This window comes from Rhodamnia argentea, chromosome 10 (assembly GCF_020921035.1).
Source record: "Rhodamnia argentea isolate NSW1041297 chromosome 10, ASM2092103v1, whole genome shotgun sequence".
Classification (NCBI taxonomy): Eukaryota; Viridiplantae; Streptophyta; class Magnoliopsida; order Myrtales; family Myrtaceae; genus Rhodamnia; species Rhodamnia argentea.
In genome coordinates this window covers 22,114,097-22,137,161 of record NC_063159.1, presented here as the reverse complement: position 1 = coordinate 22,137,161, position 23,065 = coordinate 22,114,097, and the positions used below count along the sequence as shown (strand labels likewise).

Here is a 23,065-nt window from a genome sequence, read left to right as displayed (position 1 = left end):
GCATTTGGAATTTTACTCTTGAACCGAAGACAAAGAGCGAAGTAAACCCTATTGCCATCTCAAAAAGTAATTTTCTGAGGGTGCCTCGGCCTCATAATGTGACCGATCAATCAAAATTACGCCCACCCATGTCGGAAGAAATTCACTTGTGGCAATCAGTCGGTTGTGCGACGTCATCACCTCCGATCCGCTTGGTAAATGCATGGCGTAAAACCGGTTCTTTCCAAAGCCCAGACGCCTTTGTTGTTTGCGTCTTGAATTCTTAGTATCCTCACTTAAATTAGTATATTCTTTTAGCTTCTACTTTCTTATACGGAGCCGAGGTTGGGAATGCGAGGTTGGCAAGGCAAAAGAACATATTGCACCAAAGAAAGCGGCTTTTAGACTCAAACTCACCTCCCCCATCTCGCCCCGAATCATCACCACTTTATATAAATCATCCCCGTACAACCTTTACAAGAACTCTCTCTCTCTCTCTCTCTCTCTCTCTCTGTGGATCATGACGATGGAAATTCGAGTGTCCGGCGAATTGGATCGCCGCCACACAAACACCGACGCTACGGTCATCAAGTTCAAAGGCAAGCGCACGAGGCGGCCACGCCCACCGTCTCCCCTCGCGTTGACCATGGCTTGCAGCAGCAGCAGCTCCGATTCCGAAGCAAGAGCCGTCGTCCCCCGCCACTGGCTCGACCGCGAAGGTTCCGATCCCACCACAGCCACTACTGCCACTATGACCACCACGACGTCCTGCCATTCTCCCGAGAGCACCAAAGAAGAAGAGGCAGACATGGCCAATTGCTTGATACTCCTGGCTCGAGGCCGAGGCCCCGTCGCCCCGAGACCTGCCAGTGCTCACAACAACAACGTCAAGGTCGAAGCATCATGCGCCTTTTCGTGCAAGACCTGCGGCCGGAGCTTCCCATCCTTCCAAGCCCTCGGCGGGCACCGAACCAGTCACAAGAAGCCCAAGCTCGACCACGACCACGACAGGAACGGCAAACCCGCCCACATCACGATGAAGGGCAACGATATCGGTGACGAACGGCGGAGCGTCACTGCATGCACGGCTCTTTCTCTGCAAATAACGCCAGGCGCCGCCCCGTCTAGCTTGGGGAACAAGTCAAGTAACAAGGTACACGAGTGCTCGATATGCGGGGTCGAGTTCAACTCGGGTCAAGCACTGGGGGGTCACATGAGGAGGCACAGGGCGGTTATGCCCGGGCCCGGAGCCAACAACCCGGAATCCGAGATCAAGAAGGGAAGACATGGGCAAGGACTGCAGGGTTTGGATCTGAACCTCCCGGCGCCGGCCGCCGAGGAAGAACCGGAGGCGGCGGCGGCCGGGTACGCTTTCGCGTCCGAGGAACAAGTTCTTGTCTTCTCCACGTCTCCTCTGGCTTTGGTGGATTGCCATTACTAACAAGCAACTTCGTGTTATTCTTTACTTGTCTCTCTTTTGCTTCTCAATTTGCCTTTTGGCCCCAAAAATCTGTCGTGGAATTGACGTGATTCATTTATTCATTCTTTTCTAGAAGAAGAATAGTACATCTTCTAACATAGACATAGGCTATTTACTAGAGAGAAGACACGGTATGCCAAGAAAATTGGAATGATACAAACATGATTAGCAGTATCGAGGGGCCAGGCCGGGGCAGGATCCGTTAGCCCATGGGCCCTTATGGGAAGGCCCAAGCCCGTAGGCTTGAAAGGCTGAGTCCACTACTTGGGCCCATGTAGACCAGGACCACATGGGCCTTCTACCATAGAGGCCTGGGGCCTTTGAGAGGTCATTGTGTTACCATTAGCTTGTCGGACACTAGCTACAGATTAGAGAGTAAAATTCGAGAAAATCATCTATTAAGTTGGTCGTCTCTCCCTCTGATTTCTCATTCATCCCTCTTTCGCAAATTCCCACTCTCTCGCGAATTCTCAAACATTGGGACTCTCTAACCTATTTTCATTTCGTATACACGATTGCTCCCGCTAACTTCGATCTTGAAATGGACCGCAACCACTATCCAACCCTGCTTCCCAGTCGACGAACTAGTACCTCAAGGTTAACAGAGGCACCCCCGGCTTATTCACTACCTTAGAGATGTAGGAACCTCCCTACGTGCTCAACCCACTCGAGTACCAACAAAAATTCGACGACTATGAACACAAGACACACAAATCATGTGACTATTCAGAAGTGCAGGGGCAGCAATGGGTCGTAACCCCTTACACCATATCGCGCAAATTTCATGGCGACAAATGCCCAATGTATGCCGGAGATTCAAAATTGAGGTCAGCCTCGACATCCGAGCGAGCAATCTTGTGAGAATAATAAGTTAACCAAGAGGTGGGACGGGGCCACCTAAAGAGGCACCGAGACAAACATAACGCTTAAATGTTCAATCCCAACATAAGCTTAGTGCAACGAGCCATATTGACAGCCCCTTCAAGTACAAGGAGGCAAGTTACCTACACTTTATACAACTCACCGCCGTCTAACCTTTAGACTTCGTCTAGTATGTGCGTGGCGCCACAAGAGACTTTGCAAAGAGAAAAAAGAAGCAAACAGTGGAATTGGTGCATCTCTTCTCCACAAAGTAACTTTCGGTCTCATCGACTTCGAATTTTACGGGCAAGTCAAGCTAGTTTCCCGTATTGTCGTGTCGCAGGCCGCGAGATCTGGCCAAATTGAGGGTTGCGCCACCGAACTCCGGTGTTGCCATATCCACAAAATTAAATAATGCATGTGCGGAAATCGTGAGAGCAGCCAATGACTGTGACATGTCAAACAAAGTCTTTTCAGCTTAGCTTAGACAATGCTAGTGTGAACAACCTTGCCCCTAGAATCATGCCCCGCACAATTCGTGCCCGTTTGCAATGATATGTTCTTCCATAAACGAAACATACGTCGAAAAAAGGCACGTGATTAGATGGAGATGTTAGTATTGTTTAGATCTATCAAACGGGTGGATCAAATCAAGTCATAAATGATTCGGCCCAAACCGACACTATGACCTATTTATGCGCGGGGAAAATTTCTTGACTCATACTCGACCCTACATATATTGCTAAAATACTTCTATATTTAATCCAATATAAGAAAATTTGTTTCTTACAACTTTTTGAAAAAATTATGTTACAAAATCGTTGTGGACATTTTTTTTTATAATTTAACGAGCATATGATTATTTTATAATTTAAAAATATCCGATTTTCTTTGTCTTTATTTATTTTTAAAAAATTATGTTTTTTATTTTAATTTTTTATTTGGGTTTCAGCCATTGACATTTTTTGTTCTTGATTTCGATGGAATTAGCCGCCAAAGAAGGTGATGCTTTTTTTGGGCCTAGACCTTGCAAGAATGTAGAAGAAGTTCCTGAAGTATATTAGAAGCATATTCCTCCTCCTCTTCTCTCTCTCCTCTCTCTCTTTTGCTTCTTTTTTTTTTTTTTGGGTGATCTTGTTTGCATACGAGAGTCAAATCGAATCGCCTCAGAGGTCTGGTGGACTTTAAATTGATGGAGAAGAAAATGGGATCTAGGGTTCAATTGAAACCTAATTCATCCGTAGATCCTCGGACCGGGAAGAGAAAGGGGGCTAAAAGGGCGTCGTTTTAAATGATTGAAAATAACATCTTTCTCTCGACAAACCATTTCGGATGATGTGACATAAAATTTTTGCCACTCAAGATTCTCACGCTAATGCTACTTAAGTAAACGTCTTTAAAAGTCATAGAACTTAAATGACTGCTTGAAAAATTATGACAACAAAGTGATATGGCACTGTTATCGTCCCTTTCGTCTATTTTAAGAAAGAAATTACTAGCTTACTTATAAAGAAAAAAGGTGATCCACTAACCGAATCGCATTAGCCGTATCTTAAAAGAAATATTCAAGTAGCATCGGTCCATAATGACCGTGAATCATCGACCTCAAATTCGAGGCCCGGAATCCCATTTGATTTTAGAGTGGCTTGGTTTGCCATCAATCCGAGATTGACATGAAGAGAGGGGTCTTTGATTTAGGGATTTGATCTGGGCTGCTAAATTATTCACTCAAACTCGCGAGTTTCACACGATACTCATTAGGGGTGTCAAAATCGAACTAGAAAACTAAACCCAACCGCTAACCGAACTTAACCGAACCGATAATTTCATGTATTTTGGTTCGGTTCAATTTTTGGTTCAAATAATTGAAAATTGACCTTTCTATTTTTTTTTCTAGTTCAATTATTTCGGTCCGATTAACCAAATCGCATTGAAAAATCTTCAAAATAATCATATTTTATTGTTTATTTTTTCCTTTTTCCTTTTTTTGAGGCAAAAGGGCCGTTGGCTCCGCCGGCCGTGTGCGAGGGCCCCTCGCGGGCCAGAGTTGGCTTTGTGAGCCCTCAATGACACTAGCTCTAGCGAGGCGACACTTGTCGGCCTCGGTGAGGGGTCATGGCCCATCGCCCACAGCTGGCGAGGGCTTTATGGCTCTTGGGCAGGGGGCTTGCGGGGGATCACCGATCCTAATGGCCAGTGGTTTCACCGGTTTTGAACCAGAAAAGAAAAGAAAAATCGAAAACCGAACAATAGAGATTTTTGCTTCGGTTCATATTCAACTCAGGACGAGATTTGGCTCGGTTGAAGCTTACAACCAGTTTGGTGCGGGTTTCTTGAAAGATCAAATTGAACAGATGACTCCCCTAATCTGAAACCCTAACCTCAAACAACCAATGCAATTAGGCCCAACCTGGTCATTTAGGATGAAATAAACCCGGCCCAAAGAATTAAAAGCGAACAAGATATTTAGGCATGCGATGGGAAGTTTTGGAGGTGAAAAGAGGGCTCTTTCTGCCTGAATTGTAGAAGGCAAAGCCTCCAGTCCGAGGTGAAAGCGGAAGAGCGCAATGGCGGTTCCGGGGAGGCGCAACGGGCTTGTGGAGGACGACGAGAACGAGGACGACCACAACTACGCCCTCTTCGAACAGGAAGGTCTGCTCGAGCCCGACTCCTACACTCCTCCTCACCTCCGCGACCTCTCCCTCGCCGTCCAGGACGGCGACGTCGATGCCCTCCGCCTCGCTCTCGGTCTCTCTCTCTCTCTCTTGCAAATTGGGTTGTTCGCATGGATTTGTGGATTGACTTAATTGTTTTGTCCTTCCATGTTTTGTTCAATTGTGGGATTTTCTCTGCGGTTTGACATTTCGTTGGGTAATTGATGAATTTGTTCTTTTGTTGCTCAATCGATTCTGGGATTCACATAATTCGTTTTCCAGCAATTGTGATGAATTAGTTTGGGTAGTTTATTGTAAGCAAATTTTCGCAGTTTGCTAAGTGTGTCCACGAACCATCTTTTGATTGAAACCCAAGGTCCTTCGAACTTGTTTGAAGATGCAAATTGTCATGCTATGTAGATTGGAGGGGGGTTTGGCGGTTGCGGTGTCCATGTGTCGAAGTTGGATGCACCAGCGAGAATGGCTTGGGCAAGAGCGGAATTCAGCGCTGACTGTGCTACTGTAGGTTTTAGTTAAGGGGGTTGCGCCCTGGGATGAGAAAACAACCGGTCCACAAAAATGCAGCTTAGAAAACATGCCTTGCTAGTTGTTGCAAATATGCCATCCATAGGCTTTGAAGTTCTGCAGTCAATATTTGGAGGGGATGGCAAGAAAGTTGTTGTGGGTTGCACTGTCGGTATCTAACTGAAAAAGATCTTGAAAAGGTTTAGGAAGAAGTTCTCTAGCCGAAGCAATGACGTCCTTGCTGTGAATACTTATTCGCGATTTATAGATCAAAAAGCAGTTATAATTGTCGGAGAATTAGTGGTGCACCTGATTTTTATGCACCGTGCTCTAGGATCCGGCCTTATAAATGAGCTAATTCAGACAAATTTACCCGTGTTCTTCTGGAGCTGAGGTTCTGGTTTGCAGGTAGATATGATGATCATGTGGTTATAGATACTTGTCATTCATGTTATTGTGATCTTATTCCTGCGAGCGGTTCTGAATGAAGTACTTGATCTTTATACTGGTGTTTGAAAGCCTCCCAGCTGAATGTTTTTCACGTATATGCATAGACAACTTAAATGGCAGTATCGACGAACCAGTGGAAGATGGGGATACAGCTTTGCATCTGGCTTGCCTATATGGACATCTACCTTGTGTGCAGGTCGAAAAGAAAAAGTTCCACTTCTGTCAATCAGTTTTTGTTTGCCTTATCTTTCTGTTGTCCATTGTTTCCTTGAGTTCCTTTAGCTGAAATTAGTCTGCTTATCTAGTTACTTTTGGAAAGAGGCGCTTGCTTGGAAGCGAAGGACGAAGATGGGGCAATTCCTCTTCATGATGCTTGTGCTGGGGGTAGGATGCAACTTAATTAATACGGATTGACATACTTCCCTAATATGCATTTACAACAATTCTCCACGAATTTTTCTGGAGTTGTTTTCATACTTGTTTATCTGTGGTACCTTTCTTTGCTTTGGTCCAGGATATGTCGACATAGTTCAGTTTCTAATTAACAGAGCAAGGAATGGAGAATGTGTGAAAAGGATGTTGGAGACAAATGACGACGAAGGAGATACAGTAAGCTCAAATCAACTAGAAATTTTGTTTTGCATGTCTTTGAACATAAAATTGCCGAGGCAAACTTTAGATCTCCATTCTCGACAAAGAAATAAGAATCCAAGCTCTGCAATGCTTCTTATCATAGTTAGAAATGATTGATTACAGTTGTTATAGAAAAAAGAACTCAGAGAACCTGCTGTACTTTTTTCCTGCAGCCTCTTCATCATGCTGCTAGAGGTGAACATGTGGATGTTATAAGAATATTGCTTGCTGCTGGAGCTGATCCCACAAAGACAAACATGTATGGGAAGGTATGTACCCACATGACTTTTCCACTTGCATTCCTCACCATCAATGTGTTTCTGATATATTATCTATTTCCAGACCCCTGTTGAGCTACCTGATCCGGACACCGAAGCTAAACGAATTTTCGAAGCTGCCGGTGGTGCTATGAGTTGTCAGTAGTTTCTTGTGATTCTCCATCAGTTTTCGATTTATTCTGGCTGTGGTAATTGAGGTTGTCTGGATTCTTGCTTAGGCTTAACTGGTTTTGTTATCGGGTGAATGAGAGTAATGGCCCATGCATGGAGGTCTTGCTTCTGTATATGTATCTGAGTAAGTCTGGGTTAAGTTTTTCTGCCATTTTCTGCCTATAGCATGCTGGCTTCATGCTATTCACTCATATAATCCCGTTTACCACCCTCGGCGTTCATGTGGGGTTCAGACTCTCCATTAGATTCAAGTTTATTGTGGTGGTGGATAATTTACATACCCTAGGATAGCCAGTTCTCTGATGGAAAAGATCGAATATCACAATAGTAGTTTTCAATTTTTCGTGGCTCAGGGTAGTGTGCTGATTTTGCTATTTAACAATTCTTTGAGATCGTTGAATGAAATCCGCTTCCAATGAAAACTTACTTTTCTTTTCTACGGTTGTAGGTTCTAGATTCCTCTTTGCAATATGGTGGCGAGTGCTAATCGATCTTTCTCGACTAGTACTCCCCGACTTTTTCGTTGTGAATTGCCGAGAAAACTATTCCAAATTCTGCGAGCTCTTTAGTTGGTTATTATAATCTCGGGTTCAAAACTGTTCTCACATTTAAGTTTCTGATATACGAACGATTGGGATAATGGATTTCACGCCAATGCATTTCACAATATTTGAAAAATATTTTCTGAAGGCATAATTTGTACAGGTCTTTCTAATGTATAATAAACAGGTCCAAAGCCAGGATCCTGACTATCATTGTTACATCTGCCATCAGAACTCCATATATACAAATATTCAACTTATTCATATGATGTTATCGCCAAACGAGTTTTGTGCAAATATTGGACAAAACCAGCCGGTTCGGTGACTGTTTTTAATCTTTCGGAATCGAAGGTCGTAGGAGAACCTGGAATCGGTCGGCCCACTTTGGAAACGATCATCTTTAGCGCGGTTCCTTTTCGTTTATTTTATTTACTTTCTGTCCTCTTTTTATGCATTGAGCTGTGGGAATCCTCCATTCATAGTTGGAAGATCCGACCTGAGAAGTTGAATGATCGACCTTGCAATCAATTGTTAAGACCAACAGGATTTCAGTGGGTCCTGAATGCACTCATTTGTGAGAGAGAGAGAGAGAGAGAGAGAGAGAGAGAACCATTTTATTGGGCAGTCATGACAATCCCCGAAAATCCAACGTCACCACTTAGATCCAAAAAACTCAGATGGTTTCTAACTTCATTCTTGCACGAGATGAGTGGAAGGAAGAAGGCAAATTGCCAAAATGCTTCTCAGATTTATTCAGGGCAGGAAAGGCACGAGACCTTTGCATTGAATGGAAAAAGAATTTATACATACAATACACTTGTTTCAGGGGGCATTTCTCATAAGTTATAACCACGATCCAGTAAGACAGAACAATGTACACGAGCTAACACAACGAACCAGAGTCGGGCATCGAGAGAACGACGGTACAACTAAAGCCACTCCATGACAGCAGGGTTAAATTACAAGAGAAGAAAGAGGATCAAATATGAAAAGGAGGAGGCAAAAGAAAAGCAGCAATCATTTACATAAACCAGATCATAACATGGCCAAGATTGAATCTGCAGATTCCTTTCCACTCAAGTTGCTTGATTTCTCACCTTCCATTGGAGCGCAACGAAAGCTTCAGCACCAAATCTGTTACAGTGCGGCCTACTAAGAACAGCAACTGCCGTTAGCCGGTGACTGGTGTTCTTGCTTCTGTTTCAAGATGTTTCTCTTTCCGGCAGTTGATCCTTCTTCCAAGAGACTGGGAATCTCCATAATCTGGCAAGTGGAAGATGATAACATAATTCGTTCGCATATTGAAATCAGATGTTAGTCCCACCAGGGGTTCATGCGGCCGTCAACATTGGTTGTTAAATTTACTGTTCATGTGCTGCATGAGATTTATCTGGTTGCCTTATATGCGTATGTCTTTCCACATGGACAACTCTCTCAAGGAGTCATTTTTCTTGAAGTGAACGACGATGGTTGCGTGGAAAGACAAGATTTTATTTCCCGTTTACAATCAAATTTTTAACTTAATTGATGAAATATCAAATCTTGAATACTTTAAGCGATTGGATGAGCAAAGATAAGTTAGTCAAATGTTGGTACAAAACTCCCATTTACATAGGTACAAAATTTGGGAGCTAACACTGCTCATGCACGCTCAGACACTTAGCTATACATGTGCGCTCTCGCATTGATACATTATCCATAATAGTGCACAAAATCAAGCTGCGACTACAGGAGAAATTAGACCAACTAAGCGCAAACCCGAAAATATTATCTCCCTAATCATTTCCTTGCAAGAGGAGTTTCCAGTAGTTCCCACATTCCCTTTCACAGACTTGAGACAGTGAAATTGTGGATCTATGGTGAGCAGTATCTTTCACAGAGACAGCTCCTCAAACCCCAGTTACTGCAGTTATACTGGATCTTTCACACTTAGAATCTTTTACAGCAAAGCTAGGTAGGATTTAAGGTCAAAATGACAAGTTAACACGGCTGTTTGAAATATCATTGGTTTTGCATATTTATTTACATAGTTCATGATATTCAAGGTCAAATCAAAGAGCAATATCATGCAAATATATCACAGCAATGTTGCAGTGAAACGAAATTGTAATAGTTGTAAATAAAAGTTTATTTTCCAGCTTGACACATTAGTTATACAAATGACAAGCATGTGGAAGATATCAGGAGGAGTACCTTTAAGGCCAGTTTTTCGAAGCACTGCTCCACGTTCTCTCTCGTTTTTGCACTGCATTCTAGGAATAAGCACCCAAGTTCTTTCGCCAGAGCGATTCCCTCCTCTGAACTCACAGCCTTTTCAGAATCCTGCAGGCACACAGTGAACAGATAAATAGTTAAAGATATACTTGCATTGGATTGACTAATGGCATGTCCATATGAATATTGCAGATCAAGGAAAATGGGAAGCCACAAAGCAAAGACCAGAGGTCTCTCAAACAAGAAGTCCAATAACTCAATGATAGTGCTAGAGTGTTTCCACCCCTGTTTGTCGTTGAGCTCTTTACTTAATTTACATGCATATGAAACACAATATATATGTTAAAGGAATTGATAAGAGAAGAACATTAATTCCATGACATTGATGTAGGGAAAACTAGAGGGGACAGATGAAGTTTCAGAATTTACCTTGTCAACTTTATTCCCGACTAGCATCTTAACACAATTTTGACTAGTAGAATAGAGCTCCACTTCTTTTGCCCATACATTGGATAAGTTTGCAAAGGTCTCTTTCCTTGTCACGTCATAAACTAAACCAAAGAGAAAAGAAGTCGACAAGAATCAGGATAGATCTACGTGAGAGGCTGCAAAGTCAGCAGAGTGCATCATTTCTTCATACCATATTTAAGAGCATTTTCATAGGCCAAGATCTAAATTTTACTCGACTTTGAGCAATAGAGAAGAAGAGAGATAGAAAACACAAAACGAATGGTTGTAATCAAACAAGTTTCCACTGATCAAACAGCGTCGCCAACTACACTATATATATCTCTAAACAGTCATGTGTCATCCCATCAATTGGCCAGCTACTTTAGCTGTGCAAAGCATATACAAAGCAATAAACTAGAGTGCAGACAATATATTGATACATCTGTAGGATTATGAGCATCCTTCTTTCACCAAATCTAAATTGCATATCTTCTCTTTATCCTACCTGGCACATCCATCTGATGACGCTACACTATCTAACAGCTATTTCATCCAAAGCTTCCTTCTCTAATATGCCCAATTTGGCATTGATGAGGACAATTCCAATCCATGAATTTCACTTAAGTCTTCCCAACCCACCCTGATAGGCAGCGCCTAATGTTGCAGAGCGCATTGTCATTTAGCAGAAGTGAAGGACTCTAAAAAGAGATAATTAAAGAAAACAAATTATATGAGGCTAGACTACCAATCATAAGCTCTAACCATTAAGTGAGGAACAAGCAGATAAGCTTGCCTTTCCCCACGTCAAGCATGTAGCAGATAAGGCCATTTTTCTATGATAATGATGACGGGCATGAATGCAGAGGGAGGACATGTTTCCGGCATTTTGGTGCTTTTGATAATAACATAGTCCATAAAAGCATAAGTTGGGTTGCAGCAAAATACAACACATCCCAAGATGCAATCAGGCTGTTATTGACATGTTTAGTTGATCACACAGGAATTTCTATCTATGGCATACCAAGAATGATTCCCTGGACATTTCTGTAGTAGGAGCTTGTCAATGTCCTGAACTTCTCCTGTCCAGCTGCAACAGAAATCATTGTTTTTCGACAAGATATTCACTATCATGATGTTGTGACCGAATTTTGAATTGAATCTTGAAAAGAAATTAAAGAGCACCACAGTCACAATACCATCTGTCCGTCTTAGACAGTAAGACTGACTCTAAGTGAAAAACTAAAATCTATCAAGAATTCGAGTTCATTTACCAGTGTCCCAAATTGTCAGCTTTAGTCTCTTCCCACCAACTGTGAGCAACTTTATCTTGAAATCAACACCTGTCCGAATTCCATTCAAGACCATAAGATAGTAGCAACTCCTGAATATCTTAAACCACTGCTAATCGCTCAACCAGCAATGCCAAATCAGAAACTAAAGGAAATCACCAAGAAATCGCCACAAAAGTGGATAAAACAGGAAAACTGGCTAGTGACATTCTTGAGGTCATAATCACAGAAGCCAACCAACGTAAGAAATTTGAGCCAAAAATGGGAGCTTCTATGGGATCTTATATTAGGCAACACCAGTTAAAAACTAGCACTGAGCATGCAGTCGCTCAAAGTTTTGAAATTTAGCCATAGATCCCACTTCTCTGTTACTAGCAACTGAAGCCAACAAGTAACATCATCAATCCATCAGAAACTGTCGTCTCAACATGGGATGCTGAAGTAATGACACCTAAGCTCCATTGCCCAGAAATTTTCTCATACACATCGAAAAAGATACAGAAATCAACAGACGAAAAGCAGCAAACTTCTTTCTCTTTGAGGGAGTACCAATGGTTGGGGCGAGATCTTCAGCAGAAGAAGAGATGAAGCTGACAAGAAGGCTGCTTTTGCCGACGCCAGAGTCTCCGATCAGCAAGATCTTGAACGACAGATCAAACCCACCACTTTGCCCTGAAGAACCCATTATCGGTTTGCATCCAAAATCAACCTTAAACGACGACAACGGACCCCCCTCTGTAAATCCCCTGTTTGTCTTTCAATGGTGATGCGTGTTCCGGAATCTGGGTGTTTGTTCTCTCTCTCTCTCTCTCTCTCTCTCTCTCTCCTGCCTTTGCGTCTTTGGCTCCAGTAGAGTGAGAAGCAATGCAATGAGGGAGAGAGAGAGAGAGAGAGAAGGCGAGGGGGCATCAAATGCTGGCTTAGTGAGAGAAGCTAAAGAAAGCGGCTAAACTAAACTGAGACCGCCTGACGACGTTAACGTGTTATTCTGTGCCTTACTTTTTCTACGGTCTTCGAGGTCGTTGATGTACGAGAGACCTGAAAAAAATTCTTGCATGGTTATGGCCATAATACGAGATTCCTAAGGCTTCTCAACCTGAGAAGTCATTCGTTTGACTCCCTTGATGAACAATTTGGTGGAGTATTTAGATGAGTCAATGACCTTATGTAAAACTTTCGCATGCTTTTACCCCCCGTGGAATTATCAAGATATCTAATTGAATACTCTTGTCTTTTGAGCAACTTTTTAGAATTAATATCTCGTGGAATTCATTTCAATATTTAATAGAGGATGTTCATTGGATCGTAAGAATTTTTATGTCATTTTTGAAATATTTCAAAGTGATTATTTATATTTCTATGCGTTGTTCATGACGAGTGGAAAAAAATTATGGCATTTGGGGTACGAATTTCTCTCAATGAACCCATGTCATGTTTGAGTCAAGACACTTATCAAGCCATGAAATAAAATCACTAGTAGCATTCATCGTAATAAGTTTTCTCGATGATACACGTAATCAACGTCGTAAAATCTTGATATTTTCAATATCAAATACGTTTAATTAGCTATTTAGAAATGGCAATTCACTCTTTTTTTTTTTTTTATAAAGAAGGCTCTTGTTATATTTAACAGTATTATTTGGCGGCCTTTGGCCCGGACACATTACCCCATGCCCATGAATGACTGCTGCTTTATAAAGCTTTTCAGAGGAGTTCTAACTCTAAAGCTCTCCTAAGTATGAATGTCATCACAAGCATCATTACAGCATAGCCCACCATAATTTCAAATTATCTTTCCTCCTAACCTGACTACACTGGCATGCCATCAAAAGGCAACATTCTGGAGCTTCATCAGCCAACCAACACCATCATTTTGTTTTCACTTAAATAAAAAAAAATAAGATCTAGTTTTTTCTTTTTTTTGATTTCCTATAATAAGATCTAGTTCACCAGTCCTCCACCTTTCAATTTTCAAATTCTTTATGCCGGGGGTTTCTTCTGCATGCAATGATGCATGTGCGAGTTCCTCCTTTCCCGACGAGAATACATACCCGGAGCACATCTTTTCCTGCATCTATTTTGTAGGGTTTTCTTCATGATTAATATCGCAAAAAACCCAGAGTGATATATCTGTGACAAATTTATCTTAATTTTTTTACCATAAAAAATTTTAAATTGGTACACCTGTGATAAATTGACCCTTCGCTAGTTTATGCCAAATTTGATTAATACTACGAAAAATCTCCAACTGATAGACATGTGATAAACGGAAAGAAAAAAAATATCACATGTTATCTAACATTAGAGGGTAAATTTGTCACGGGTGTGTCGGTTTGGAGTTTATCACATGTGTACCGGTTTGGAATTTTTCGTTGTATTACTCATTTTCTTTAATTCCTTTTCTAGTTTCTTCTTTGGGTGAGGGTCAAAGGGTAAGCACTTACAAGCATGTGGGATAGGATTCATGTGTTGGCTAGTTATTGTGTCTTCTAGTGACCAGTCATCACCGACCAAACATGTGGGATTATGTCCATGCGTTAGGGATCGTCTTTCTAGGTTTTGTCTCCGCTAGCGCCGGTGGCTCTTCTCAGTTCTCACGTTCACGCTATGTTAACTCGCCTTACCTCCTCACATGCAAGATTTTCAGTACATAATACTCCTAGATCACTGCCTACGTGGGCACGCGTGATTTTGCGTCCCAGAAATTTGGAAATGTCCTTATTCATGGCATTCATCGAAACAAGTAAAATTAATCCGCGAGCAACTTGATTACAACACCCGTCATCCAGGTCTTCGACAACCAAACCGTCCAAAATTGCGTTATAAAAGTGTTTTTATATCATTTTCTTTGTTCTTTTCATAAGGGCACCCGCGCAGAGGTCCGGCGATCCGAGAGCCCTCCGAATATCACGCAAGTAGGTGAACCGGTTAAGTTCATCCCTTTTTAACCTGTGCAAGTGACCCTGATCTAGTGATATTGCACGCTAACTTGGGGCGATCCTGGCAAACGACCTCCGACTTTGCCTAGAATTTTAACCACGTCTCGACCAGTTATGCCAATTTGAGGGGCAAAACTTACTGTTATAAACAGGTCAAAAGAATTTACTGTAACGACCAGAGAACTAAAGACCAAAAGAGATAAACGACAGGAGCTGAAATGCAGGAAGCTAGAGGACAGGGAGGGAAGGCAAGTCACGTGGACTCTCTTGACTCGAGTACTGGTGGAGAGGGGACATGCGAGGTCAAGTGGCGTTGTCACTGGTTTTAGAAAAAAGTCGAGCGCTGGGTCGACGTCACCAAGCTTCATTGAAGTGCTAGAGAACACAAGGCCGATCTCCCTCCATGTTGGTGAATGGTCAACATTAGGACATTGCCATTTTGCTTGTTTGCTATTATTCTTTGGCTTCTCTCTCTCTATCACTCTCGTGTCTCCTTCTTAGGAAACTTCTCTCTGGCTTCTCATCGGTAAAGTTATGCAATATTGATTGATTTTGATATTTAGCACCCCAATTTAGATGGATTGGGATATCTTTAATGTCGACCCGTTATGGCGTTCATATAACAACCCCTTTTTCTCTTCACAAGAAATCAACGATTTGCAAAGTGCTTTCCTCATTTTAATCATTTATGACGTTTGGCAAAAAGAGTTGACGAGAAATTTTTTGGGAAAAGTGTCAAAAAAGTTTTAAACATGTTGCATTGATGCCAATTCAATCATAAACCTTTTAATGGTATCGGTTTAGTCATAAACCTTTTGATCTAGAGTTGATTCAATTTTTCCAGCTAATTTTTGTCGGATATTGCTGACGTGGATATCGACCGGCATATGTGGCACGGTTAGCATTGACATTGACATGTTTTAATAAATTTTTATTTTTATTTTTTCTTTTCTTTTGTTTCTGTCTTTTTTTTTTCTTTTTTTTTTCTTTCTTTGTTTCTCCTCTTTCTCGGTGGCCGGCGAGGTCACCCTTGCCCCGGCGACGCCGATACCAGGGGAGATTCATTTCATCCTTCATCACCTCCAGCGTCACCATTTGCAGCCTGCTCCTTCATTCCTTGTTGGTGCACATCGCCGATCCGGGCTAGGGAGACGTTGCCCGGTGTTGCCAAGGCTAGGGCTAGGGCTAGGCCTAGCGAGGTCACTCTCGCGGGACTTGCCCCGGAGACACCTAGCCTCGGCGACGTTCGCCCTCGTCGAGGCAAAGTCGGGCGTTGCCTATGGTGGCGAGGGCCAGTCCTCATCGGCCATGGCCATGTGCCGGCCAATGGGAAAGAGAAGAAACAAAGAGAGGAAAAAAAATAGATATAAACAAAAACAAAGGAAAAAAAAGAAAGAAAATTTTAAAAATTATTAAAATATTAGTAAAATATGTCTATGTCTACGCCACCCGTGCCACGTAAGTCGATTGAAGTCCACGTTAGCAATATCCGACGAAAATTAGCTAGAAGGACTGAATTGCCCCTAGGTCAAAAGATTTATGACTAAATTGGCACCGTTAAAAGATTTATTACTGAATTGACACAAATGCAATAGGTTTAAGGCTTTTCTGACACTTTTCCCGAAATATTGTTGTCATCAGCAAAATTGTTTAAGCATAAATTGCTATTAATAATGAGAAAATTTTCCATTCACACATTTTTTCAGCAATAAAAACGATTAAGTTCACAAAATTTTTTAAAAGTTCGGTAAGGTGACATCTTGGATTGGCAGCTTCCACACATTGGATCACTAAATTTATATCTATAACGAATAGTAAAGAAGCCATTCACACTAGAACCAGGAAATTTACGAAAATTTTGTTTCTCATCAATGGCTTGGCTTCAAAAGTTGACTCATATGTGAAGTGTCATCGTTTTAAGACTCAAAACCACCTTGGCTTTCCCAAGGAGTGACTAAAACTAATTTGCACAATTGGAATTTGTTAGATCAACAACGACGCGCTACCAAGGCGCCCAACACCTTGTTGGCGCATAGGACCATAGTTGGAAGCTCGACAGTCTAGCCAGCTCAATGCTCTCCGAGAGCCCAAGAGTGATCGTCTAGGCTGAAAGTGTGAAAATATGTAATTGGGGAGCTAATAGGAGTTTGGAAAGATTTAAACTCATGATTTCTTACTCTAATACCATGTGAGATTTCATGAGATCACAATCAACTACTTTAAAAGTTTAAATTGATAGATGAAGGCATGATTTGATATTTAGATGTTTTAATACTCATTTATCATCATAACTCCGTATTCTTCCAATGCAAATCATTCCGCACATCGAGGTGAGTCTAGTCTTCACCAATCATGCTCAAACCAAAGATAAAATATCAGCACGCATAACCTCACTTGCATAGAATAAGATAAATTATGTTAATGATGACTAATCATAATAGCATTTCTGTAGTTAGATTATTCGAACAAGTTAGACGTAATGAAGCCAATGTTTTGTTAACAAGTAGTTAAATCAATTACATCTCTCTTTAGTAGGAGAGGATGAGGGCTGAAATTGGGAGTGATCGATTTCAGGATGTATTGAGTCCCACCATGAAATCGAAAATTGAACCAGAAGGGCTAGATCCTAGTTCGTAGAACTGACAATTGGCCCATTGGTTCCCAGGACCCACCCGAGAATCGGCCATGAGTTCTTTGGTTGTGTCTTTGCCCTATTGTCGACACATAAATTTTAATTATTCCTTAATTATGCATTTTACATAAAAATGAGAATTAGTTTTAATTCTCGCCAAAAAAATTAATTAATTGGTTTTCATGTATAACATATTTAATTTAGTTTAGCATGCATTGCATTTGCATTTTAATTTGGTCCGATGGCAGTGGAAATTGAGATTAAAATGATAGGCAATTGGACCAGAACCTATCATAGGAATCTGGCCATGGAAGAGGAGTAATTGTCGAAATTTCAAAGGCCTCTCTCGAGCTTAATTTAGCCCATTCATGTTTAAATAATTGGAAAAAAGGGTTTTTAATTAATTGTTTCATAATAAGAAAAAGCCTAATTTGAGCCAAAAAATGCACGGTAAGCCTGCACATGATATGAATTTCGGCTGGCCCTATTATCCCTAACCAATGGCCGAAAATTCTGTGCCTAATTAGAGCAATTGAACCCCTTTGACACTTGTTAAAAAATTCTGATTACAATTAAGGATTTATTTTGTGAGTATTTGAAAACTTAGGCCACAAGTTTGCATTATTTTGGTCTATATAAACAAACATATGCCTAAAGTTAGAGATATGCATAGTTATACGGAATATTCCTATGAAAATTTAGAGAAAGCTTAAGAAGTTCGAAGGTTTTCCTTCAAGGGTCAAAACCTTCCTCCGTGCCAAGCTCCTCTGTGTGCCGTTCCTGCTCCGCCAGTCTACTGCTGCTGCCACCGCCTCAACGTCGCATGCCTCAGCCTGACACCCCAGCAGCAGCCTTGCCGTCACACATCTCAGCCTCCTCCATGGCACACCACCGCCAGCCATCTCGCCATAGCCCATCATCGCCCTACTTCATCGTTGCCCCGTGCCATTTTTCTTCTACTTCAGCACTGATTCGAGCTGCTGTTTGGTGCCATTCGAGCTACAGTTTGGTGCTTATTTTTTGCTGCTGATTGGTGTCGATTTATCTGCTGTCCAGGGGCGTTTTGTTGCTTTTTGAAATCCAATACAGCCTAGTTTTAGGTGTCCTCTCACGTGATATTTAGTGCAGGTTTTCGCTCGCCAATTGGGGTTCTATTATCTCGCTGTTTGGGCATGATTCTTCATAGTTTAGGGCTGATTTCTAGGCGAGAATTGTACAAAAATTGTCACTGTGAAGTGCCTCTCCTTTGAGCCTTGACTTTCGTGCATACCAAGTCCCCTCCACGACCTGTGCAATTTTCCCATTGAGTCGGTCATCAAGCTTGATCACTTCATCCGCGGATTGGTTCTTGAAGTTTGAATTTGGCAAATAGATTTGTCAAATTAGGTAACGAATCCCTATTCTTAAATATCTTTGAGTTTGTTACGTAATTGGATTGGATTGCAGATCATGGTTCAATATTTTATCTATCTTAAGATATCATAGATAAATCTTTTCTTTGATTGGATATATGGTTTCTTAACTTGAACATTATCTTTGCATATGTTGGTATCTCGTGTATAAATACTATTTGAATTGAATTTATTTTTCCTAAATTTGGCGATTATCTAAAATATTTCCAAAATATCATAAGATAATTGTCCAAATTTTAAGCGATGTGAATCTTGATGGATAGGGCAAGATTGCCCCTACAATTTTCGGCAATTCCCTATGTATTTTCAAAATTAATATGGTCTAGTGCTTGATTTTTACTTCTATGTTTAATATGTTTATTTTTGCATCTTTGTTTGCTATTACATGTTCTGTTTATAAAGTTGGAACATTAGTAAACAATATTGCCCATAACACATGCTCTCTAATTGTGCCTTGTCCCTCGAAAAACATACATTAAAGGCAACATTTGACTCCAATCTCAAATTTCGATTGTGCCTGTACAATTATTTCATGATATATCCCCTCTTGTTGTAATTAGGCCTTTCATTTCTAAGACTACCTAAACCTACGTTACTACCCATACAAAGGCCTTTTCAGATTAGAGCACTTGAGTTAACATAGGGTTTCAAATGCTTATAAATGTTGCTTGAAAAAGTATGAGCAAGGTTATTCTATCTCATTCCGTAGGATTCCTAACCCGTAAAACCGATGCAGATGATGATATTATTTCATTTCAAACCCAAAATGACTCGCATGAGTCCCTTTTGTTAAGTCTTTGATCAAGTCCGAATTACAGTCCTTGCAAAGACCTCTCAGATTGGTCCGGTCATATTGATTGCGAGAATACTCGGACCCTTATCTAGCATGATGATGGTAGTTCTAAGCAATTCTCTTACCTATATCGGTGGTCAAGTCTGAAATACTTGTTCAAGAGAATTAGTGAAAAGTCCTTTTTGACTAAAAGTTCCTCATTCAATGTGATTTAATTTATCAAAAGGATCAGGTAGATTTCCTTATTGATAAAGTCCCCAATGAAGTTTTATAATGCAAGCAAAGCTCACAAAATTTATTGACTTATGATGTTGCAATTGCATTAATTTTATGCACATGATTGTTTTCAACCCTACTTCAAGTGAATATGCAGGTATGACACAATCAACCTGTCCATTCCTTGCCCATTGTTCGGAAAATTTAGGTATGTTTTTTGAATTCTTTCCAAATTGACAGCTTTATTGACTTAAGTTGTCACTTTGACCTTTTGTGTTCTTGTTGATTCGGTTCGGGCAACACACCCCTTTCGTATTCACGATGATTTAGTTCGGGTAATACATCTCCTATACTCATGCTATTACACTCAGATGGTGCTTTGCTCACGATGACCCGCTAAAATGATGATGGTCCCGATAGGCATCTTATCGACTCACGATGATTCAGTAAAACGATGGTGGTCTCAAGAGACATTTACTGATTCCCTATGACTCGCTAAAATGATGGTAGTCTCGACAAGCATCTTACCGACTTACAATGATCCTTTAAAAAAAGTGGTGGCCTTGAGAGACATTTACTAACTCACGATGACCCATTAAAATGATGGTGGTCTCGAGAGACATTTTCTAGCTCACGGCGGCCCGTTAAAACGATAGTGATCCCGAGAAGCATCTTATCGACTCATGGCGGCCTGTTAAAACAATGGTGGCCCCAAGAGACAAAGTGGTGCAGCTTAAACCGTAACTCGAGCACTTTTCTTCGATTCATATCTTGCGTTGTCCCGCGTCAGAGGGAAATCTCTGGTAATAGATAAGGCACATAAGACCTTGAGGTCCTTGCATCCACAAGAAACAACTTGGAAATCAAGGAATTTGTCAGCACTATGAAGCATCCGGTAAGGCTAGATACATCGCATGCGATCCATGTGTAAAGCTCTTTTACCTCTCCATATGAAGTAAGAAGCTTTAGCATATGTTATTTACAGTTTTGCATATTAGGCAATTGCATAGAAAATGTGATCAAAACTCCTGTAAAAACCATCATTCATCATCCGCATTAGAAAAAAGTGCACTAGAAATGTCATAACTTTTATACGGCATTCACTTGAGTGCCATAACTTTCAAAATGTTCACTTAAGTGCCATAACTTTCAAAAATTGTTCACTTGACTACCATGTTGACGTGAACACCGGAAAAGCCGACGTGGCAGCTGGAAAGATGACATGGCTAACCGAAAAGCTGATGTGGCACGCCAGAAAGCCGACTTGATATGCCGGAAAAGTTGATGTAGCACTCGAGTAAACGATTTTGCTTTGACGTGATACGGTGAACGATTTTTAAAAGTTATGGCACTTAAATGAACGTTTTATAAGCTATGACACTCAAGTGAATACCGTACACAAGTTATGGCACTCACGGTGTACTTATCCCTTTGCATTATCAAAATTTAGGAATTTTGTCTTTAAACGAGATTTCTACGAGCCTCCACTCAAGGAGGAATAGTTGTTGATACCTAAATTTTGATTCTTTATTAATCATGCATTTTACATTGTCGCGACCTAAAATCAAATAACCTTAGATTAACGGATTATCAAGTTAATTAAACTAACTAACTTAATTTGGACCATCCTAAGTCATACTGAATCATAACTTAGGTTCAATTCATGAAAAATTATTAAATCGGAGCCGCCACTTATCATCTTTGGTAGGTCAATTATAAACCTAAATAAAGTAGCGAGGAGAACTATTTTATTTCTGCGAACCAGAGAAAATGAGTTTGGGTACTTTGTTACATTAATTGAAAAAATTAATGCATTTTCGGTACCAAATTTCATGAAAAATCCTTTTCGATTGATGAATTTGAACTGAATGACTTTGACTTAGGAAAAGCGTGGCATGAGTAACCATATATTATAGGCAAGAATTGTGAAATTTTTTGGTATTTTCGGAATAAGGGACAATTATTAAGAAAACTTGCCCAAAAGTGAAATAACATCCCATTTAAATTAAGAAAATAAATTTTCAAAGTCTTAACTTATATTAGGTGCTATTTATGATATAAAAAAGGGGTTTTTGACATGTTTTACATCAAGAAAAAAGATGAACAAAAAAAATGCACATAATATACTTTAATTCCGCTTATTTTCCAAAAAGTTAACTCATACTCAAAGATTAGGATCGGAGTAGAATTTTATCTGCAGCGTACTCTTAGATTTGAATCAGTAAGCAGATAAAGTATAGGATAACATCATCCCTTAATACAAAGGGTAGATTACAAAATTCTATATAAATTACCGTCCCATTCCATAAGATCATGGCTAGGAAATGTAATTTATTTTTCCGAAGGGTCAAGGCACATATGGGGCATATATTATGGGCATGTTTGTTTATAATTGTGCAAAATTTATACAAAAAAAAAATGACCAGATGAGAAGTAAAAATCGAACCGGACTAGCTTGAATTTTCGAAAATATAGAGGGGTGACCGAGATTGTCCAAGTGGGGTCCACTTTCCTTATACAAAATTCAATTTTGATTTTTGAGACAATTATCCTTTAAGATTTACAAAGATATTTCAGATAATTCTAAAAAATTCAGATAATTATCCAATTCAATCAAAAGCTTATCCAAAGATTAGATAAGTCAGAAAATCCACAAGATAAGTATATCCAACCAATCTCATATGTTAGAGATAATCATTAAGATCAAAACTTTATTTATGGAAAATTAGATATTACACAAGTAAGAGATACTCAATAATTAGATAAAGTCCAATTTTCCCAATCATTATCCAATTCACATGAGATAAAGTCGAATAACTAAAATAATGCCATTCAACCAACCATGGATAGAAGTTAAAACAAAGATCATCCACAATCATCATGAGAAATTCGGCCATTGAAGGAATGAGGGCCGAAAATTTATCTTTGACTCACCAAAATTCTTATCTTTTCCAATTTAATTTAGATCATAAAAAAGAGCCGAACAATTTTTAACTTTGGGAAAAGAACTTTTCCAATCAAAATCAATCAATTCTCAAATTATGCCTAGACTTCAACCAATTTCATGATCCAATCGAATTGATCCAAAAAATATCAGAATTTTTAGCAAGAGGACTCAATTTATTATTATTATTATTATTTTGGTTTTTAACATAAAAAACCATGAACCCAATTGTTTGTTTGATCAAAAAGGTCAAACTTTTCACTTTTAACTTGCAAATCCTTTATGTTCATTGAGATACAAGAACATATATGCATGTTACTAAATTAACAAAGCACGGATTGCAACCAAAAGGTGAGAAATTTATACGTTTTCCAAGCAAACTTCCAGCGTGCGCAGCCTAGGATTTTCACCCAAAATTTGCATCTTTTTTAGCTTAATTCACTAGGGACCACTTCCGATTGGTCTAACACAAGTAGTAGCAATGTTAGATCTTCAAATAATGGTAAAACAAGAGCAGATTCACCTCAAACTCAAGCAGAACAATGGCTGGACAGCAGCTTGTTCGGTGGCCACTTTGGCGGATCGACGGTTGTTCGGGGCTGA

General features: G+C 40.3%; 3 protein-coding genes across 4 annotated transcripts; 2 read left to right on the top strand and 1 right to left on the bottom strand.

The window, feature by feature from the left end:
• The first annotated feature begins 437 nt into the window (after positions 1-437).
• Positions 438-1,552, top strand: LOC115735073 (zinc finger protein ZAT5-like). Its single transcript, XM_030666134.2, has one exon. The coding sequence runs from the start codon at positions 500-502 to the stop codon at positions 1,418-1,420; it is 921 nt and encodes a 306-aa protein (XP_030521994.1). The 5' UTR covers positions 438-499; the 3' UTR covers positions 1,421-1,552.
• A 3,251-nt stretch (positions 1,553-4,803) lies between these two features.
• On the top strand, positions 4,804-7,239 carry LOC115735173 (poly [ADP-ribose] polymerase tankyrase). Its single transcript, XM_030666291.2, has 6 exons — positions 4,804-5,068; positions 6,054-6,145; positions 6,255-6,333; positions 6,464-6,558; positions 6,756-6,851; positions 6,925-7,239. The coding sequence occupies exons 1-6, from the start codon at positions 4,888-4,890 to the stop codon at positions 7,003-7,005; spliced, it is 624 nt and encodes a 207-aa protein (XP_030522151.1). The 5' UTR covers positions 4,804-4,887; the 3' UTR covers positions 7,006-7,239.
• Positions 7,240-8,356: 1,117 nt separating this feature from the next.
• On the bottom strand, positions 8,357-12,506 carry LOC115735157 (ras-related protein RABC2a-like). 2 transcript variants are annotated; one of them, XM_030666269.2, is made up of 6 exons: positions 12,076-12,500; positions 11,509-11,577; positions 11,259-11,324; positions 10,217-10,338; positions 9,767-9,895; positions 8,357-8,836 (listed from the first exon to the last, which is right to left on the bottom strand). In XM_030666269.2, exons 1-6 carry the CDS (start codon positions 12,209-12,211, stop codon positions 8,726-8,728), a joined length of 633 nt encoding a protein of 210 aa, XP_030522129.1. In that variant the 5' UTR covers positions 12,212-12,500; the 3' UTR covers positions 8,357-8,725. The 2 variants fall into 2 exon arrangements, with proteins under 2 accessions (XP_030522129.1, XP_048127694.1); XM_048271737.1 differs by having other exon boundaries at positions 8,772-8,893; positions 12,076-12,506.
• Between the last annotated feature and the right edge of the window lie 10,559 nt (positions 12,507-23,065).

Bases quoted from the DNA above. Each gene is read 5' to 3' on its own strand.
- LOC115735073 (XM_030666134.2), top strand. From the start codon at position 500: ATGACGATGGAAATTCGAGTGTCCGGCGAATTGGATCGCCGCCACACA.
- LOC115735173 (XM_030666291.2), top strand. From the start codon at position 4,888: ATGGCGGTTCCGGGGAGGCGCAACGGGCTTGTGGAGGACGACGAGAAC. The intron at 5,069-6,053 runs GTCTCTCTCTCT...GTATATGCATAG, and splicing joins TGCCCTCCGCCTCGCTCTCG to ACAACTTAAATGGCAGTATC. The intron at 6,852-6,924 runs GTATGTACCCAC...ATCTATTTCCAG, and splicing joins AGACAAACATGTATGGGAAG to ACCCCTGTTGAGCTACCTGA.
- LOC115735157 (XM_030666269.2), bottom strand. From the start codon at position 12,211: ATGGGTTCTTCAGGGCAAAGTGGTGGGTTTGATCTGTCGTTCAAGATC. The intron at 11,325-11,508 runs GTAAATGAACTC...TTTCTGTTGCAG, and splicing joins GCTGACAATTTGGGACACTG to CTGGACAGGAGAAGTTCAGG. The intron at 10,339-11,258 runs GTATGCCATAGA...TCTTTGGTTTAG, and splicing joins TGTCCAGGGAATCATTCTTG to TTTATGACGTGACAAGGAAA.